This window comes from Muntiacus reevesi, chromosome 5 (genome assembly GCF_963930625.1).
Source record: "Muntiacus reevesi chromosome 5, mMunRee1.1, whole genome shotgun sequence".
Lineage (NCBI taxonomy): Eukaryota > Metazoa > Chordata > Mammalia > Artiodactyla > Cervidae > Muntiacus > Muntiacus reevesi.
Genome location: NC_089253.1, coordinates 83,509,992 through 83,531,093, shown reverse-complemented (window position 1 = coordinate 83,531,093; position 21,102 = coordinate 83,509,992). Strand labels below are relative to the sequence as shown.

General features: G+C 39.4%; 2 protein-coding genes across 3 annotated transcripts in view; both read left to right on the top strand.

The window, feature by feature from the left end:
• Positions 1-11,543, top strand: part of SLC19A2 (solute carrier family 19 member 2) — a 36,998-nt gene extending 25,455 nt beyond the window's left edge. Inside the window, exons 3-6 of the mRNA XM_065935663.1 lie at positions 1,613-1,835; positions 2,919-3,111; positions 3,473-3,614; positions 5,785-11,543. Coding sequence (XP_065791735.1) covers positions 1,613-1,835; positions 2,919-3,111; positions 3,473-3,614; positions 5,785-5,913 — 687 coding nt within the window. The 3' untranslated portion in view covers positions 5,914-11,543. The remainder of the gene's footprint in view (positions 1-1,612; positions 1,836-2,918; positions 3,112-3,472; positions 3,615-5,784) is intronic.
• Positions 11,544-18,753: 7,210 nt separating this feature from the next.
• The window catches only part of CCDC181 (coiled-coil domain containing 181), a 40,403-nt gene continuing 38,054 nt past the window's right edge, over positions 18,754-21,102 (top strand). Inside the window, exon 1 of one of the 2 annotated variants that reach the window (XM_065935660.1) lies at positions 18,754-18,927. The gene's annotated coding sequence lies outside the window, so the exon portion shown is untranslated. Of the gene's footprint in view, positions 18,928-20,117; positions 20,186-21,102 lie in introns of those variants that run through there. The other variant, XM_065935661.1, reaches the window with a different exon arrangement.

Genomic DNA, 21,102 nt, shown 5'->3' with positions numbered 1-21,102 from the left:
TGTCAAAGGTCAGTTATACCTCAATTTTTTTAAATAAATGGAGTTTCATGTTCAAGACTGGCTTCCCTGGTGGCTCAGTGGTAAGGAATCCGCCTGCAGCGCAGGAGACACAGGAGATGCGGGTTCGACTCCTGGGTCAGGAAGACCCCCTAGAGGAGGGGATGGCAACCCTAATTGCCTATTCCAGTATTCTTGCTGAGAAAACCCCATGGACAGGGGAGCCTGGCAGGCTACAGGACCTAGGGCCGCAGAGAGGTGGACACAACCCTCAGTTTCTGATGCAACTGAGCAGCAGCAGCTTGTGCAAGACGTGGCCGCCAGCCAACTAGCAGATTGAATCATGCTGCTGCCATCCATGCAAATAATCTATAACAGGGCTTTTGTCTCACATCCTTCCTCTTGAATTCTTCTTCATAGTTAGCTTCCTCTTGGTCTCTGGATTCTCTCATTTTGCCTACCTGTGGTAGCTGCAAAATTTCCTATATTCTGAGCAAGGTTCCGAACTTAATGGCAACTTTTGGTAGATTGACCTTTGATATGATTGGAGTTGGCCCAAAAGTTTGTATGAAAAAAAACAAAATGGGTAAAGGGGAGTCGAAAGGTACTGAGTTCTAGTTATAAATAAGTTGTGGGGATGTAATGTACAGCATGCTGACTGTAGCTAGTAATACTGTATTGCATATTTCAGTATGGTGTCTGGACTCTCACACTGACTTCTTGACATAGTCCAGGGATAATGGAACGTGGCTCAGTCATGCTTTGATTGACTCAGTTACATGCATAATAGCTTTGTTACCTCATTATTATAGTGACATTTCCTGTACATACTGGGAGAAAAAGCATAAGGGAGAAAATTAAAATCACTGATTACCCCCTCACCCAGAGAGAACTGCTGCTAATATTTTGGTTTATTTTTTCCTAAGACTTCTGCTTTAACCATTATCTTTCAGTGAATCTAATAGGTTCTCATTCATGAACTCTACCTGAACAGTGACTTACTGGTGGATGTTAAGTCACTTCAGTCATGTCTGACTTGTTGCCACGCCATGCACTGTAGCCTACTGGGATTACTAATTATTGTTTAGTCTTAATGCTGCTTGCCCCTGTGTGGGAAGATGTGGAATGTCATCTCCCTTTGACTGATGTCTGTAGTCTCTGACCATCTTTCTACCTTCGTTTTGTAAACAATGTATCATTTGCTGGAGGTATTAATGTATATAGAACATTTAAAGCAAAATATATTTTTCCTCCAAGAGGGAATAAATGCAATTGCTAAGAAGTTCATATATACATATATATATATATATATATACACACACACACACACACACACACAGAGACACACATACATACATATACACACACACATGTATATATAAACACATGTGGACATGAGTTTGAGCAAACTCAGGGAGGTAGCGAAGGACAGGGAAACCTGGCGTGCTGTAATCTATGGGGTTGCAAAGAGTCGGACACCGCTAAGCAATTGAACAACAACATATATGAAAGAAGCAATTGGTTTTCTCAAAGAAACAGAAAAAAGTCTGCTGAGTAGAAAGCTGAGTCTACACAGCAGCGTCCTGCCCAGCTGTTCTTCGCTTTTTCCGGGTAGGAACCCTCGGCAGACCGCCTGCTTGTGCTGAAGGTCCTGTGGAATGATTTCCTGGTGTGCTACTCCTCCCGCCCTCTGCTCTGCTGGTCGGTGTGGTGGGCCCTCTCCACCTGCGGCTATTTTCAAGTCGTGAACTACGCACAGGGCCTGTGGGAGCAGGTGATGCCTTCGCGCCATGCTGCTATCTATAACGGCGGTGTGGAGGCCGTTTCAACCTTACTGGGTAAGCAGTGCTGGGCGGTAGGGCAGGTTGGGTGGGGAGAGTCCTCTGGTAGTTTCGTTGACCATGATCAGACTTTTCCTCCCCTCTCAAATTTGAAGTCACCTCAAAGAATGGTTTGTTTACTTTGTTTACTCTGACTTTATCATTAGGATGACAGTTCAGAAGTGTGCATTCAGGGAGGACTATGACTAACAAACTTGAATTCTTTATAACCTTTGGTAACCTAACGTAAGGATCCTGTAAATTGTTCTCTTACCCAGGTTTCCTTTATCTCTGACTCACTGCGTGCTTTTGCCATGTGTGAAACTCGAGCCGCACTGTTCAGTACTTTAGCAATAGTGGCTAGTATATGTTGTGTTGCAGGTGCTGTTCTAAAGACTGTATGTATATTAACACCATCCTCACAGAATTCCTTTGTTGCAGTTATTACCCCCATTTTCCAATTTAGGAAGCTGTCGAAAGATATGCTAATCACTTGCCCAAGGCCATATAGATGGTCAGTGGTAAAGTCGAGGTTTGAACTCAGAGCCTGTGTTCTTGGCCATTAGCATCTGTCGTTCCTTTCTAATTTGTTGATCCATCTCATAGGTCTTAGATCATACAGGACTTCTGTGAACACTTTTAACTGTGACCAGCACTTAGAAAGCACTCCATACCATTTAGCTCTCATTATCCTCATCATCGTCATTTGACCACGTGATGCACTGCCCCTCAGATGGGAGGAGAGATCAGCCATCCTGCCATGTTGCCAAGCTACAGGCAGGATGGCTCTCTTTGACTCTTGCCTCTGCCTCCACCTCAGTAGCTTTCCCTTAGCAGCACCCCTGGTTCTGTGTCCTCCTTTTCCGTCTCATCACCCACTGCCCTAATTCAGGCTCTCATCATCTCTCCATGGCCTCATACGATTTATTCCATCAGGTCCAAAAATCTCTGCCTAACTTTCAAGGGCCTCCATAATCTTGAGCTACCCTGGTTATAAATTTAAAGAGCTTAAAATGTCATCATCTATGGTGAATTTTTCATTTAGTGAAATAGTACTTGTTTAGCAAAATGAGTAATTACTTTTCTGTTTTTGTTTTGTAGGTGCTGTTGCAGTGTTTGCAGTCGGTTACATAAAAATATCCTGGTCCACTTGGGGAGAACTGGCATTGTCTCTGTTCTCTCTCCTGATTGCTGCTGCAGTGTATATCATGGACACTGTGGGTAACATTTGGGTGTGCTACGCATCCTACGTTGTCTTCAGAATCATCTACATGTTACTCATCACGATAGCAACGTATGTATTTTGATTCAAAGAAGCATTAGGAAGAGCTGTAACAGGATTAACTTTTTGGTTTCTTGACAAATTAAATTTTCTGGTTCAAGGGCAAATGGGAGGCAGCATTATACCATAAGTGCATTATCAATTTTTCTTTTGAGGGAGCATTTAGGCAAGTTTCATTTATTTCCTTGTTCATGTTTCTACTGTTTTCAGACATTTGCATGAGGTTTACATCATTTAGCAAAAGAATACTCTTCACCTGGGTGGGAAGAGAATTGACAGTAGAAAAGTATGGGCTACTTTTCACATTTGAAATAAAAAATGTAACTATCCTTGAAGTAATTCTTATCTATGCATTCTTTTTTTATTTTTTAAGTTTTCAGATTGCTGCAAACCTTAGCATGGAGCGCTATGCCCTAGTGTTTGGTGTAAATACCTTCATTGCCTTAGCACTGCAGACTCTGCTCACTCTAATTGTGGTAGATGCCAGTGGCCTTGGCTTGGAAATTACCACTCAGGTAAGGTCTGTTTCAATACTGAAGATGTTATGGGTTGATCAGGCTAACAGAAGTGGAGCATGCTTCAGGGAAACAAATTCAAACACTATAGACAGATAGAAAATTGAAAGTAAAAGTGTTCTTTCCTTCCTTCAGTTATCCCCCACCCTTAGTTCCTTTCTACCAGGAGGATGCTGAGACCATCGTCTCTTTGATGAGGCCCTAGAACATTTCTAAGTGTGATTATCCAGCCTTGTGGAGCTGAGAGGTAGTGTTGGTTCCATCTGGACCTAGACCTTCTGCTTCCTCACCCAATGTTTCCCTCCATTTTTAATTATGTGCCTGGAATACTGTATCCCATGTTTGAGATGCCTGCTTCACTTGAGAGCTCTCGTGAGTCTCCTCCCTTCTTTAAACACCCCCCACCCAAATACCAAGGTAATGACTTGCTATTGATGACTAGCATTACACATGACCTATTGAGAAAACACCTGTACAAACACCCAGAGACAGTGTGAATACGTTTATTCACTCTGGAATTGTATAGTTGTATATGGCTTCATTCATTGTGAGTTGTAAATAGGACCTGGGATGTACTTTAGCAAAATGGGCAAATGAATCAAAAAGTGCCTACCCCAGCTCATCTCAGCTCAAAAGATTCTATCTCCATTGTTCTTCCCACTTATGTATTAGTTTTCCTAGAATACAAAGACCTGATATGTTAGCAGTAATTAACTTTGTTTTTACCGAGGAGATCTAAAAGAGAAACAATAGGTAATGTGTGTTGGGTGCCTTCTGTGTGCCAGGTACTTTATATAAAATTTTGCAGGGTTGCTGTCAGGATTAGATGTCAAGAAAATGAATCTGAGAGATGTGTTGTTTAAGGTCACAGTCAATAATAGTATGGCAGGACCAGAATTCAAAGCAACATCCGACTCAAAAGCCTAGGCATCTCCCTCTGCAATATGCTGCCTCAGAAAAGGGTGGGGGAAAGGTGGATAGAGCAGAGCAATGGGAGCTTATTACTGTCCTTTAAGTAATTATGACTTATGTGTTTCCCAGTTACTACCTGCAATAAAAACATTGGGAAGACCTCTCAAGGGTTAAGTGCTTTCATTTGGGCGGCGGGTAGGAGAGTAAGTGCTTGTCATATCGCTATAGAAGTGGTGGGTTTAAATGTATGGAATAATAATTTTGTGGGCTATGCTCAAACTCATGACCGCCATGATTAATTAACCGATTTCCTATAGGAAAATGTATCCAAATCTTAAAGGACTTGGCTCAGAGGGTTAGGCTTCCCAGGTGGCGCTAGTGTTAAAGAAGTCTCTTGCCAGTGTAGGAGACTTAAGAGAAGTGAGTTCGATCCCTGGGTCAGGAAGATCCCCTGGAGAAGGAATTGGCAACCCACTCCAGTGTTCTTTCCTGGAGAACCCCATGAACAGAGCCTGGTGGGCTACAGTCCATGGGGTCGTGAAGGGTCAGACATGACTGAAGCGACTTAGCATGCACACAGAGAGGGTTAGAGCAACATGCTTACTGGATCCATGAACCAGCTTATCAGTATTTAGTAAGTTATTTTAATAAGAAAATGATGATGATAAATCACATAATCACATTAAAAAATGGCTTACAGAAGATTCTTATAAAAAGTTATCTTACAATGGAATATAGTTGACCTTCTACTGCCCTCTTCTGGGAAAGAGTGGAAATTCTTGACCTTCAGAATTTGGCCTCATATCAGCTTGAGTTAGTTGACTGGAGGGTAGAGACCAGGATTCATTTAGAACAGCAACAAAAATGAAAACCAGTAATATTAACAGTATTAGCATCATGTTAATAAACATTTACATACAGAATCCCATTCCTTCCCAACAACTGTGTAATCAGTTGTGAATTACACAATGGGTTGTAACTGAAGCTGAGGCTCAGGCACTGAGTCTCTGCATCCAGGCCACACAGCTGGTAAGGGGGTAGTCGGGATGGCACCCCGGCAGTCAGGCGCCAGTGTCGCCATGCTGTCCTGCCTCGTATCCTCAGTGCCTGGCACGCTGTGTAAGCACACGGTGCTTTTTGAAATTGTATTGAGAAACTGAACATATGTTTAATGATAGAGTCTGTTCACATATATGTAATAGAAGAGCTGACCTTCTAGTGGATAATTCTGTAAATTACTTCTTCCCCCCCTCTTTAGTTCTTCATCTATGCTGGTTACTTTGCACTCATCGCTCTGGTTTTCCTGGCTAATGGTACAATCAGTATTGTGAAGAAATATAGAAAGCAAGAAGATCCAGAATCAAGTTCTCAAGTGACCCCCTCATAACATACTGCAAATGAGCTTCATATTGCAAGAATTCTGCACAACCGCTGTGACCGGATGTATTTAATTTTTTAAAGTGTAGACACATATTTATGAGTATGCATTTCATGGCTTCAAAGCAGCCAGTTGACTATACCTTGTCTTCCCAGAGTAACAATACAGTTGAGAAATGAAGTATTTGGAATACTTATGAGAACCAATTTAACAATGCGTTTTTCCTGCTTCAAAAGTGAACTTGCTTTTGAAAACCAAGAATCAAGAGCAATCAGGCAGCACATGGTAATGTACACATGCTCACAAGTGAGTTTGGTGTTTTATAGGTCAAGCATTCTACTTCTGTGTCTGATTAGCCAGATGCTTGGCCTGTTGGGACCAGGGTTTCACAGGCCACAAGATGTTACAGTCAGAATCGAAATAGTGTTCTAATAGCATCTGCCTTTGTTCAACTTAGTTCTCATGTCTGTGTTACTCATGTGCATTTGTTTCTACAGAGGACAACATTTGCCCTGGTTTGGTGTTCTATATGTGTTAATTCTGAGTTATCTTTAAAAATTCATTGTGTAAATACTCTCAGTGCCCATCTTGACTGTTATGTATTTGTGTTGATTTTTCTTAGAAGTATATTTTTACATTATTCATATGCTTCCCAGAGAAGCTAATTTAGTTAAAAAATAAGGCAAGTTTTGAGGCCTACTAATAATATAAGTGACCTAATCAGAAAACTTAAGGTAGGTTTACTTGTCTTTTGTTCTTCGGTATGAAGGACTATTAATTCTATGATGAAAAGTTACTAAGTGGGCTAAAGGCATAACTAGTCCATTTTGTATCTGCATTCCCTTTTATCTCCAAAATAAAATGGGAAAATCTTCTCTTAAAATAACTTCATGTCCATTTATGGCATTTATATTATTTGTCCTTCTTATCCAAGATAAAGGTGTCATTAACTATTGGATTATTCCAAGGTCTTTTTCACTAACTGAGCCACTTTATTTTGGTGGGACAGGAACTAGGATGGACTTGTTCCTGAATTTTGTATATTAAATTTGCCTTTGTTTCTAAAGGTGGATCATCTTGAATATCTGCTTAAAATAAGAACTGCTATTGATTCCATTTCCAAGTTACTGGAAAAATGTTATTATGTGTACATTTAATTGGGAAATTAGTCTACCACGTGACTGCTAGCATATGTGAGACATGATAACTATTTTAAAGCTAAGTTTGTTGCCTTATCTTAAAAAAAAAAAACAAAAACCTAGGTCAACTTTTTTAGAATGACATAGGTAAATACTGAATAGTAATGTCAAGATTCCAAAACTGACATATTCATTTATGTAAGCAAGAATTCCAGAAGCAAATGAGTGAGGATAAGAATGTCCTTTTCCTGTCACCTTCCTTTCTGAATAAGAGAAAGGAGAGGAGCACTAGCTAAGGAAGGAAAAAGGAAGCGATATCATAAACAGCAGCCTCAATTTTGCATTTTTGTCTTTGTTTTATATTGCTACATAGGGAATGTGTACTCAGAAACAAGCAGAAAAATGATGTTTGAGGAATTTAATTTTTTTAATAAAATAGACTGTGGCACAATCAAACTATTCATGTAACTAAAGCAGTATTTCCCTGGAATTTAAGTAACAGTTTGTTGTATACAATCAGAGCTTTTACTTATTTAAGAGAATAATAAGTTCGTATCTTGGTGTGTGTGGTACTATTTGTAGAATGCTGAACCCAATTTGCAAGTTGTACTGTATGCGGTTTTGGAAAGAAGTGCAAATAATTTGTTGTACTTTTTATTCAATACTGTATAGACTATACAATTGTTTTTTATTAAATATTTTACAGTATATTTTCCCTTGTTTAAAATATTTGTTTTTATGTCTTTGCTGCTCCATGCAGGCTTTCTCCAGTTGTGGGGAGCACAGGCCCTGGAGCCTGCAGGCTTCAGTAGCTGTGGCTTGCCATCTCCAGAGCATGGGCTTAGCAGTTGTGACGCACGGCTTAGCTGTCCCTCAGCCTGTGGGATCTTCCTGGACCGGGGGCTGAATCCACGGCCCCTGCACTGGCAGTGGATTCTTAACCACTGGACCACCAGGGAAGCGCTGGTCTTTACCTTTGACTCTTCCCTCTCATTTCTGTTGTTTTCCCAATTTTTTTCTAGCACCTCACTGTACTGTTTATTTTTCTTGGTCTTCACCTTGGTACCTCTTATATTTTTAGAAGCATTCTCCCATTTAGAAACTAAAAAGACCAACGTTCCCTTCAGTGTTAACTGAATTTTTCAGATAAATGAAATGAAATTGAATCAAAGGTAGAAGGTGCCATCTTGTTTTGAAAAAAATCGTAGCCTTTTGGTTATAGCCCCAAATGTTCTGGTACCCACGGAAGCATCTTCTTGCCATCAGTTGAGAATTGCTTTGTTCATTTTACCTGACAAACCAAACCAGTCTTTTCTAATAGTATTTGAATATGCACTGTCTCATTAGTTCCCATTGCAAAACCTTCATTAAGGTATTTCATTGATTATCACCAAAGACTTGGAAATTTTTCATGCAAAAAAACTTTTTAAACATAAAGTTTTCTGTCCTTACAGATACCTTATGTATCTGAGCAGGAACCACGCCTTATTTTTGTCTTTTGTTGCAAAACATATCTTGTGTTTGTGCCCCATGAACACTGAATTATACAAATGATGTGATGGACTCAACGTAACCACCTGCCAGTACAAAAGCTAAATAAATGCTGTTTTTAAAAAGTACATCAAAGTCAAGCACTAAGATTTAAATGCCTGTCAGTGATGTCTAGCCCACTAGATGCTCTGTTCAAGGCACTGTGCTCAAATGATAGAAATTGGGCATCTACTTGTCTTACTTCTCATGGAATCCTAGGGCTTTTCAGATGATGCAGTGGTACAAACCCACATGCAACTATAGGAGACGGAAGAGAAACAGGAAGATCTTCCCTGGGTTGGGAAGATCCCCTGGAGAAAGAAATGGCAACTCACTGCAGTATTCGCATCTGGAAAATTCCATGGACAGAGGAGCCTGGCAGGCTGCAGTTCATGAGGTCACAAATAGTCAGACATGCAGGACTGAGCAACTGACCAGGCATGCATGTGTAATTAGTACTTTATATTTATTTATATAACATGTTTTAGTTTGGAAAGGCATTTGTGAACATCATCTCCTTTGATTCTGGAAAAAGCATCCTGTGGTAGTACTAATTCCTCTACTTTCTTCATTAAGTAATGCTGATAGAAGGGGCTTCAGAATACTGAGTTTGCCATTCAAAGCTCTGATTCATTAGGGAAGTTACTCTGGAGCTTCAGTTTATTCTTTTTTTTTTTAATATTTCTTTTTACTTACTTGGCTATGTCTGGTCTTTGTTCTGGCATGCAGGAACTTTAGTTGCAGCATATGGGATCGGCATGCCAATTCTTAGTTGTGGCATGTGAGATCTAGTTCCCTGATCAGGGATTGAACCTGGGCCCCCTTCATTGAGAGCGTGGAGCCTTAGCCACTGGACCACGAGGGAAGTCCTGAGCTTCAGTTTCCTCATCAGTAAGTGGGGATGATACTTACCTCATGAGACTGTTGTGAAGAAATGAAAGAACATATGTGAAAGCACCTGTCACATGGAGAAATCAGTTTCCTTCCCCCTCATTCTCTATTAACAATTAGTTTTAGCTGTCAGTCTCAAATGAGCCGACCATTGGAAAAGACTCTGATGCTGAGAAAGATTGAGGGCAGGAGAAGCGGGTAACAGAGGATGAAGTGGTTGGAGGGCATCACTGACTCAATGGACATGAGTTTGAGCAAGCTCCAGGAGATGGTAGACAGGGAAGTCTGATGTGCTGCAGTCCATGTGGACACAAAGTGTTAGACATGGCTTAGTGGCTGAACAACAATCAATCTCAAAATTGCACTCTCAAGTGAAAGTTCTTTTGGAATGTTTCAAAATAAAAAAGACACTCTCATTTTTTGGTCAAGTTTTATTTAATTACTTTGACATTGCCCTTCTTTGGGACTGGAAAACTCACCTTTTCCAGACCTGGAGCCACTGCTGAGTTTTCCATATTTGCTGGCTTATTTAGTGTAGAACTTTAACAGATCATCTTTTAGGATTTGAAATAGCTCGGCTGGAATTCCATTTCATTGGAATCAATTTTCATTCCAATCCCAAAGAAAGGCAATGCCAAAGAATGTTTAAACTACCACACAACTTCACTCATTTCACATGCTCCAAGCCAGGCTTCAACAGTACATCAACTGAGAACTTCCAGATGTTCAAGCTAGAATTAGAAAAGACAGAGGAACCAGAGATTAAATTGCCAACATCTGTGGATCATAGAAAAAGCAAGAGAATTCCAAATAAACATCTACTCCTGCTTCATTGACTACACTAAAGCCTTTGACTGTGTGGGTCACAACAAACTGTGGAAAATTCTTAAAGAGATGGGAATACCAGACCACCTTACCTGCCTCCTGCGAAACCTGTATGTGGGTCAAGAAGCAACAGTTAAAACCAGACATGGAACAATGGACTGGTTCCAAATTGGGAAAGCAGTACGTCAAGGCTTTTTATTGTCATCCTGCTTATTTAACTTTATATGCAGAGTACATAATGTGAAATGCCAGGCTGGATGAAGCACAAGCTGGATTCAAGATTGCCAGGAGAAATATCAATAACCTCAGATATGCAGATGCACCACCCTTATGGCAGAAAGTGAAGAGGAACTAAAGAGCCTCTTGGTGAAAGTAAAAGAGGAGAGTGGAAAAGTTGACTTAAAACTCAACATTCAGAAACCTGAGATCATGGCATCTGATCCTATCACTTCATGGCAAATAGATGGGGAAACAGTGACAGACTTTTATTTTCGTGGGCTCCAAAAACACCACAGATGGTGACTGCAGCTACAAAATTAAAAGACACTTTCTCCTTGGAAGAAAAGTTATGACAAACAGCATATTAAAAAGCAGAGACATTACTTTGCTGACAAAAGTCTGTTTAGTCAAAGCTATGGTTTTTCCAGTAATCATGTATGGATGTGAGAGTTGGACCATAAAGAAGGCTGAGTGCCAAAGAATTGATGGTTTTGAAGTGTGGTGTTGGAGAAGACTCTTGAGAATCCCTTGGGATGCAAGGAGATCAAACCAGTCAATCCTAAAGGAAATCAATTCTGAATATTCATTAGAAGGACTGATGCTGAAGCTAAATGTCCAATACTTTGGCTGCCTGATGCAATGAGCCAACTCACTAGAAAAGACCCTGATGCTGGGAAAGATTGAAGGCAGGAAGAAAAGGGGACAACAGGAGGAGATGGTTGGATGGCATCACCAACTCAACGGGTTGAGTTTGAGCACGCTCCGGAAGATGGTAAAAGACAGGGAAGCCTGGCGTGCTGCAGTCCATGGAGTCGCAAAAGGTTGGATACAACCAAGGGACTGAACAACAACAGCCATTTAATTACTTAGATGAATTATATCAACAACAATGTAATGATAACTCATAATTAGATAGTGTTTACTATTTATGACTGTGCTGAATAATGTTCTAAGGGCTTTACATGCTCTATTTGATTTCTGTTATTACCAAATGTTACTGAATTGCAGGTTATTAAAATAACAATTTCTAGTAATACAAAATTTTGTAAGAAAAATTCTGGAATATATTTTGTGAGATACTATTAAAGCTGTTAGGTTTTAAACAGTACTGCTTTTTAAGTTCATGTGTTTACACAGCAAGTTATAAATATGTAATCTATTTTATTTGAAATAAGAAAGTATAATTTGAGGTAAAATTGTCATTTAGAAAGCTAAACACTCCCTCTTATTTTAATTTATATTTTACAAAGTTCTGGGGGTACAATGAAAATGTCATGACTCCAGATTTCAAAGAACTTAAAATGTGTGATAAGAAAAGATAGGATCTTGATAGAAAGCATAACAGAGAGGCCAGCTGCAACACCAGTTAGTGTCAGGTATCATAATGATTTAAAGAGGCTTGGATCCCAAAAACTACAAGTACACTGGGGAAATAATGTACAACTTTCTGAAGGAGGTGACATTTGAGTTAGTCATGCAGCATGGCCAGAATCTTACAGGAAATTTAGAAAGAGGAACGGACGATAGTGGAGAAAGAGGCATAAGTAAAGGTATGAAGGTCAGAAAGTGTGGGTGCACAATCAGCAAGGAATATAGAGAGCAGGACAGGGCAGTTTGGGGGTCATTTTCTAATGTTCATTAATTGCAGAAGGAAGCAGGGAGAATGATTAAGCTTGTCTTTAGAAATTTAATCTGGCAGCAGTGGAAGATACTACGTAAAATTTCTGGGAAGATACTACCTAAAATTGCTAGTTGGACTGCCATTTTGGGTCCACTAGGTGTCAGCAAGGAAGGCCTTTATGATCCATAGCAGTGGGAAAAAACAGGACTGACTTGGGGTTATGAACATTCAGGAATGTGTGCCCCTATTTCAAAAGTATCTTAGAAAGTGTTAATAACCTACCCATGGTCACATGTCTTTGAAGTGGAGAATCCGGGATAGTATTTTTTTTTCCCACTTTAATAAAATTTTATTAAAGTTGCCCCTAAACTTTGTTGATTCATGTTGCTGTATGGCAGAAACTATCACACTATTGTAATTATTCGGGATAGGATTCTGATTTCCACCCTACACTGCAAACTAACGGTCATTTCCACCCCTGCACCCCAGCAGTTCTGTAAGGATAAGACCCCACCGGGAAGACTGAGGGGGTGGGAAGGTGCAGTCCTGACTCAGGAGACTGCCTGCCAGGGTGGAAGGATGCCAGGCAGGGGTGGGCCGAGGGGCTCTGTTGGAATGGCTGGCAGAATGACTGTGGGGTAGGAGCCCCGCGGAACGAGTTGCCAGGATAGGGTAAAACAAAGTTGCAGAAAATCCAAGAAGGGATTTCTCCGCCCCGCCTCCCCATGGCCCCCGCGCCCCCTCCCCTCCAGGGTACACCGGAGGCGGGCCTGCGGTGGGCGCAGCGCGCGCACTGCCCTGAGCGCCTGCCCTTTACAGCCGGCCGCCCGCCGCCCGTGGGCTGCGACCCATGCCAGGTTTTCGCACTCTCAACAGAAACGGCGCTCCAACTCCGCCGCCACTGTGGGAGAGGGAGGTAGGGCTTTGGAAAGACCAGGCTGTGTGCCGCACTTGACAGTTCTCTGTAAGCCCTCCTCCGAAAACCACAACCCCAAACCTCGGCGTGAGGGAAAGCCAGGTGAAGGACCGCTAAGGGGGTGGGTGGGCTGCTGTCCAGGACGTTTCAAACGTGTTTGGTAATCAGCATGCTGCTTTGCTGGCTCAGTCCTGTCCAACTAACACTTATTGAAAACCTCTAAACTTACTCATCTGTTTGATACAGTTCATCTTCTCCCGCCCATACCACCACCAACTTCTTGTTCTAACAAACTGCATGACTTGACCATCATTCCTTGCAGAATGCCAAAAGTCTTGGGAGGACCTACCTGCCATGTTCTGGGAGTGTTGACGAAAGTAGACCTTGAACTCGAGAACAGGATTTACAGATTGAGCACTTGGACAGAGTGCTCCCTGGAAATCCCAGTGAATTTCAACTGGAATAATATTAACAGTGAATTACAACTGAAGGATATAGAAGACACAGAGTCCCTTTGAGGAGTTCTTAGCCCAAAAACTAGAGAGAGAAAAAGGACACTAGAGGAATTTGAATCTCATGGCACCTGTAGCTACAGGAAACACTACACACAGCCCAATTACATTCTAGTCATATTGATATAAAATCTCACACTAAAAGTCTATTTACCTCAGTCCCTATTATCTGATATATCATGTCTAGTTTTCAACAAGTCATGATAAAAGGCAAGAAAAAGCACAGTTTGAAAAAACAAAGAGAGCAACAGGACTAGGCCCAGCTTGAGAGAGTTAACTGCTAACTGGAGTTAGCAGACTGGGCCTTTAACTATGGTCACTATGTTAAGAACTCTAATGGAAAGTGAAAAATCCAACAGCCATTCACGTATAAACACAAAACTAAAACAAAAATTTTCAATAAACTAAGAATAGAGGGGAATTCCTTCAACTTGATAAAGAACATTTACAGAAAACCTACACTTAACATCATACTTAATGGTGAGAAATTGGGACACTTTTCCCCCTAAATCTAGAACAAGGCAAGGATGTCCACTCTTACATAAATGATGAGAAGGAGTTAGCAATGCAAATATTCGAGGAAGAGCATTCCAGGCAGAGGAAACAGCAAAAATGGAAAAGAGGTTCACATGTTTGAGGAACAGAGAGGTGGACAGGGAGTTTGGTGTATTATGAATGAGCAGCAAAGTGGTAGGAGGTAAGGTTATAGGAGTAAGAAGGGGCCCAATTAGTCAGAACCTGGGAAGTAAGGTAAGGAATTTGAACATTATTCTAATAGCACTGAAAAGTCAGAGAAGGGTATGATCTGATTTACATTTGCTTGCTGACATGAACCTCTAGGTGTCTTATGTATGTTCTTGGAAGTCATTCACTATTTGCATCTATTCAGAAAACAAGATGAGTTCATTCCCAGTTAATGCGAAAGGTACTTTTGCACATCCAAGTTTTATAATGAGCTTTAACAATATAGCCAATCCCAGAGAAGAAATAGAGATAGCGTCCATTGCTATTAGATTGTCACTTTAAAGCAGGAGACATTCACCAGGTACAGGTGAAGAGAAAAAGCTGGAAGAATTAAGAGTCATTGTTTTATAGTTTTAAAAAATTATTATTCTCAAGAAAATCTGAACAGCCATAAAGAACCTGTCTATACCTTGACTTGTCCCTTTCCTCACTCACTACTCCTATTAAAAATCCCACCAAAGAAATTATTTTAAAAACAAATGCCAGGAAAATCGGTTTTTCTTGAGGAATACATATGATTTCTTTCTTTAAAAAAAAAAATTTATTGGAATATAGTTTTTTGGGCCTTCTGGGTGGCTTAGTGGTAAAGAATCTGCCTGCCATTGCAGGAGATGCAGGTTTGATCCCCGGCTTAGGAAGATGCCCTGGAGAAGGACATGGCAACCCACTTCAGAATTCTTGCCTGGAGAATCCCATGACAGAAGAGCCTTGTGGGTTACAGTCCATGGGGTCACAAAAGAATTGGACAGGACTGAGCGACTAAAACAACCAACAAATCACACATTGAGTAAGCTAGAGCCTCACAGCAGGAGGTTCCTTGAAACTTCTGCCTGTTTGGGGCTGTGCATACACTCAGAAGGGCTGAACACATGCAACTAGTGTGGAACAAATTTGTTGAACAAACAAAAATAATTACAGTGTAAATAACTTTTTGTGTTTAAGGACTGTACTTATTGCTGGCATACAACCTGAAAATGGGATTATCCTACTGCTAAGAGGCATAAGCAAACTCAGGCCCTCCAGCCTTTAGTTTGACACACCTTAATAGTCCTTTACAGAAGGAATGTCTTGATTTATTTTGGCAGTTGCTCTACTTTTATTATAACTATATCAGATACCTGATATGTAATATACATATATAATTGATAGATATTATTATACATCAAATATGTCTATAATTATATTAAAAGTATCAAATGTCACTTCAGTAAGGTTTAACTTGAATACATCTTTTGAAATAGTCAACCTATTTCTACAACGTAGCCCCACACTTCTGATTCTTTTTTTTGCTTTATGCTTTATATATCATTTCTCACTTTCTAACACAAATATGATTTACTTATTTAGTATGTTTGTTATTTATTGTCTTTTCTCCCTATTAGAATGTGAGCTCTATGAAGGCAGTGAGTTTTTGACTTCCTAAAACAAGGATTCGCTATATTATAGTTTTTAAAATTTACAAAAGACCTAGATGTTAAGGTATTGATTTTAAATACATGTGTGTTAAACATTAGTATTATAAAACTTCTGTGTTCTATAAATAAATGAGCCTTAAAAATGGAATGCATATGTACAAAACTCAGAAAAATACTCAAATATTTCACCTCTTCTTTTTCCCTTCCTTTCTAATGATAACATTCTGATTTCTGGGCTGGGAACTCAGAGATCTGAACTTTTTAGAATAAAGTAAGGCAAAGGACTGAGACGTTTGCACTTTTCTTTTTGGCAACTGGGTTCAAGGAGTCTGAGGTAGGTGGAACTCTGACCATAATATATAATTATAATATATAATACATGTATATTATAATTCATGGACGTATTCCAAGTATTAGAATAGTGTCTGCATATAAGTAATGAATAATTATTTGTTGAAATGATTTAGAATATCTGACTCTATGCATAATCTAAATATTACCTATAAAATATATTTTGATCAGTTTTATAGAATACATGTATAATCATATCTTCTTAATTCTTGGCACTTATTTAATCTCTTCTTAGTTACTTAAATAAACACTGACTTTTCTAAGTCAAAGCATTCCTTTAAAGTTTTTATTTATTGAAAGAGAGTTACTCAACTTTACTTTGGTCTCTTCCTCATATTGTGTAATTTTTTCTATACCATGTGTAATGAATACTGACAGAAAACTGGAGTTTTATCTACTTCTTGGATCTTTTTTCAGAACGAGCATTCAAAATTTATAGTTATAATTAGTACTAACTTAACCAGTCAAGAGGAAAAACACATGGCACTATGCATATATACAGTGATCTCTATTTGTAAAATCCCATTGTCTTTGGTGAGTCATTAATTTCAAACACACATTTCTGCTCCCTATAGCCAAAATACATGTATTGACATTTAACATTTTCAGACTTTGAATAGCATTAGAGTCCATCTAAATGAAAGGCCCTGGATAGCAGAAAATGTCTTCTTTTTGTACCAGGCTTTACCTAAACTACTCTGTTTTTATATTTCCTAGATTCTCCTTCCTTGTATAGTCATTGATAGTGCAAGGGGGCTCACATCCAAGAGAAGAGAAAAGAGGACTTTATTTTTTCAGCTTCACTAAGGTATAATTTACAAATAACAAGTATATATAATTGAGTTATACAATTTTAATGTGTATAATGTGATTATATATATATATTATGTAACTTATAAATTATAAAGGTATAATATAACTTATAAATATAAATGCTTACAACAGTCAACTTAATTAAATACCTATTACCTCCCATAGTTACTTTTATGTTTTTGGTGCTAACACTGAAGATCTACTCTCTCAGCAGGGGTACGAATGACCAATTCAGTAACATTTTCAAGGTGCATTATGTTGTAGTGTTTATCAGTACTTCATTCCTTTTTACTGCGGAAATATTCCATGGTATGGATATATTACACTTAATTTATCCGCTCATCATTTGTTGGCTACTTGGGTTGTTTCTGCTTTTTGTCTATTATGAACAATGGTACTATTTTACTAATACTTACAAAAATATTTAAAATATTTAGGAGGGTTAGTGGGAAAAACATTTGACTAGGAATTCAGAAACCTAAAAGGTCCACTTTAGCTTAGGAAGTAATTCCATGTTCACTAAAGGAGATCTGACTAAAATTCCTTTGACTTGCAACAGTTGATAATTATATATATATTTTTTGTCTTTTTCAAGTGTTTGGCTTAAGACCAAAGTCCTGCAGCAACAGAAAAATTAGGTTATTACAACCATACATTCTAAACTGTAGCTAGGAGGTGCACTTACTATTGCAATTCATCTTAATTTTTTTGAACTTAGTCTACTATACAGTTTGGAGAATACTTAAAAATTCAATTTTATATTGCTCCTTTTTGGAGAAAAGATGCTCTCCATTATACCAAACGACAGAAATCCTAATAATAAAAAACAATAATCTGAATATATTGTACTGAGGAAATATTTTTATTTTTCTCTGTGTTACTTCTGGCAGGGAATGGACAGATCCTTAAATCTTGCCATTTGTCACCTCAATTTAAAAATCTTCTTGCTCCTTTCTCATACATAAAGATGACCTTTAAGGAGGACGTTTAAGGATCTGGAAAATTCTAGATGACCGTTTTGACATGCTTGAAAGTAGAAACAAACATCTTATTTCCTTTGACCATTCTCTTGGACAATGGAGGTTTTAATTTTTCATTGAAATATAATTGATTTACAGTGTTGTGCCAATCTCTGCTGTATAGCAGAGTGACTCGTTATACACATATGGAAGTACTCTTTTTTTGAATATTGTTTTTCACTTATGGTTTTATCACAGGAAATTGAATATAGTTTCCTGTGCTATACATTAGGATCTTATTATCCATCCTATATATAATAGTTTACATCTGCTAATCCCAAACTCCCAATCCTTTCCTCCCCCACCCCACTCCCCCTTGGCAACCAGGGGCCTGTTCTCTAATTCTGTGAGTCTGTTTGTGTTTTACAGTTATGTCCATTTGTGCCATATTTTAGATACCACGTATATGTGATATCATGTGGTATTTGCCTTTCTCTTTCTGACTTATTTCGTTTAGTATGATAATCTCTAGTTGTAAATGTTTGGTTTTGATGGATGGGGAAACTTAGGGTCAAAAAACTGGTAACTAATTAACGTGCTTATCAACGAGTGAAACTACTTTTGGACATTAGAGTGAAGAAAATAACTGCTGTATAGCAGTATACTTCTAGAACTTAACAGAATACATACCGGGCAAGAGACAGCTAAAACCTGGAAAAACTCATAACCAAGAATAACCTTCCCCCAGTTCTTACTAACACCTGTGAAACTTGCCGGGGAGGCGTGGATTCCTCGGTCGTTTCCCCGGAAACCGCAGCCACAGAGGTCGTTTGCCCGCACCTAGAGGAGCGCCTGTAGAGACAGGTGTTCCTCGGCTATGTTCTGCGCCTGCGCAGGCCCACTGCGCCCTTGTACTGAGAGACCCGGATGAAGGACAAGGCGACGCGCCGTTGCCATGGCAGCCGGGTCTTGGCCGCTGCGGCTCAGATGCTGGGGTTTCCCTCACCTCATTGTCAGAGCTTAAAAAGAGGAAGAGAGGAGCACGCCCCCGGCCATCTTTGTGACTCCAGCCGCTGCGTCTTACACAGGCAGGAGGGGATATAGAGGGAGCGAAGGGAAGGATGATGCAGAGATATTTACGGAGGGAGAGAGGGTAAAGGGGTAATCGTCTGGGACAGCTGGGAGGAAAGGTGTGTAGAGAAGCGAGTGAGACTGTGTTGGAGCCTCATCCTCTGAGTCTGGGGTCCACAGAGCTTGGCTCTGGCCCGGAAGCCTGGCAGTTTCGCCTTGTTTAGCTTTGTTTGAGAGAAGCCCCTCGGAGGGTAGCTTCGTTTCTAATTTTTGTCATATTCTTTCGCCTCATCGCTGGGAGAAAAAAGTCACCCTTGAAATGTTAGCTTCCATGAAGAGGCTAAGACATTCAGTTAGTTGGTGGTACCTTGGGACCCTGTATAGAAATTAAAATTACCACAGATGTTTGTAAAATATTACTTATCATCATACTATGCGACAGATTATTGTGACTTAAAAAAATATACTCATGGGATCACAGTCTTGACAGGATGTAGAAGTAAGAATGGGCCATATGGTCTCAAGATGTTATGGGTTCGCATTTGCTTAAGTACTTATTTTATATGAAAAAGGAGTTCTATTTGACGTTCTTCCCATTTTCTTAGATTTTGAGCTTAAAATAGTATGACAGGAGTCAATGAATTAAACTATGATTTAGTTTTTTGAATCCTGAAAGAAAGTATCAAAATTATGTGTATTTGTGGACCTAGTTGGGCTTCCCTGGTGGCTCAGACGGTAAAGAATCCTCCTGCAGTAAAGGAGACCCGGGTTTCATCCCTGGGTTGGGAAGAGCCCCAGGAGAAGGAATGACTACTCATTCTTTTATTCTTGCTTGGAGAATTCCACCAGACAGAGGAGCGTGGAGGGCTACAGTCCATGGGGTGGCAAAGAGTTGGACACCACTGAGCGACTAACACATGGACGTAGACTCACAGTAAAAGATCTACAGTCACATACCCACATGGGATTTAGCAAACACGTAGGAGGAGGGAATTAATTTCTGTCTCTTGCTGCAGTTCCCTACTAAGAGGGTTGTTCTGGCCTAAAACAGGTACATAGAATTTTGCTGATGATACACATTGAATGTGTGAAACTCATAAGGAATATGTGTTAGTTTGTGTATGAAACTGAATATGATTCAGTTTGTGTGAGATGTATTTTTGTTCCAGAATGTTGACTGTGTACCATATGGCCAGTACTGTGGGGATGAAGATTAAAAGAAGTGAAGGGGACTGACTATCCTGTGACGCATTTGAAAAAGGCTTAAGGGACTTGGTAATGCGAGTTTATGATATATGTTCTTTGTTTACTTGGGAACCAGCCATGACTTTTTTGAAGTTATAGGGAAGGAACGGCACTTCTTATTTGATGAACTTCATTTACTTCCCTGAGTCACTTCAACTATGGCTTTATTCTTTTAAATTACGGCATAATAGTTTAATTTCATAATAACCTAATATGTTTAATTTATAATTATTTGATTTTTATTTATTTTGATGATTCTGTGTTTTAGTTTTGAATTTGAGTTTTCACATGGTTGTGAGATACTTTGTAAATAATAACACATATTTACTAAAGTTTTCAGGCAACCATTTATTTAGTTGAAACTATGTTTTAATAAAACTAAGAGAAAGCACTGTTGAGTTCCATAGAATTCTTATTCTAACAATTAGTTATGTAACTGAAAAATCTTAAAATAATAAATTTCCAGATTTCTGATCAGAAAATAAAGCATATTATCCTAAAGCATTTGTGACTGTGAAAAAAGTTTTATTTATGTAAGTGTTTTGGGTTACAGTGGCTTTTAGTCTATTCTTCATCATTCATGACACCCTATTGGAATGGTTAGGTAGGTAAACTCAACAGCTTGCATAATTTAGCCTGTCTTGCAGCTGCTTGTTTAGTCTCTAAGTTGTGTTTGCAACCCAGTGGACTTCAGCCTTCATGCCTCCTCTGTCCATAGGATTTCCCAGGTGAGAAAACGGAAATGAATTGTCATTTCCTCCTCCAGCAGATCTTCCCAGCCCAAGGATTGAACCTGAGTCTCCTGCACTGGCAGGTGGAATCTTTAGCCACCAGGGAAACTCGGGCAGTGATAAACTCACTCTGGAGTACTGATTTGTTTTCTTCAAATCACTTCAAAATATTATTGCTCTCAACCTCTGATTTATGAATTATTGAAGCATTACTTT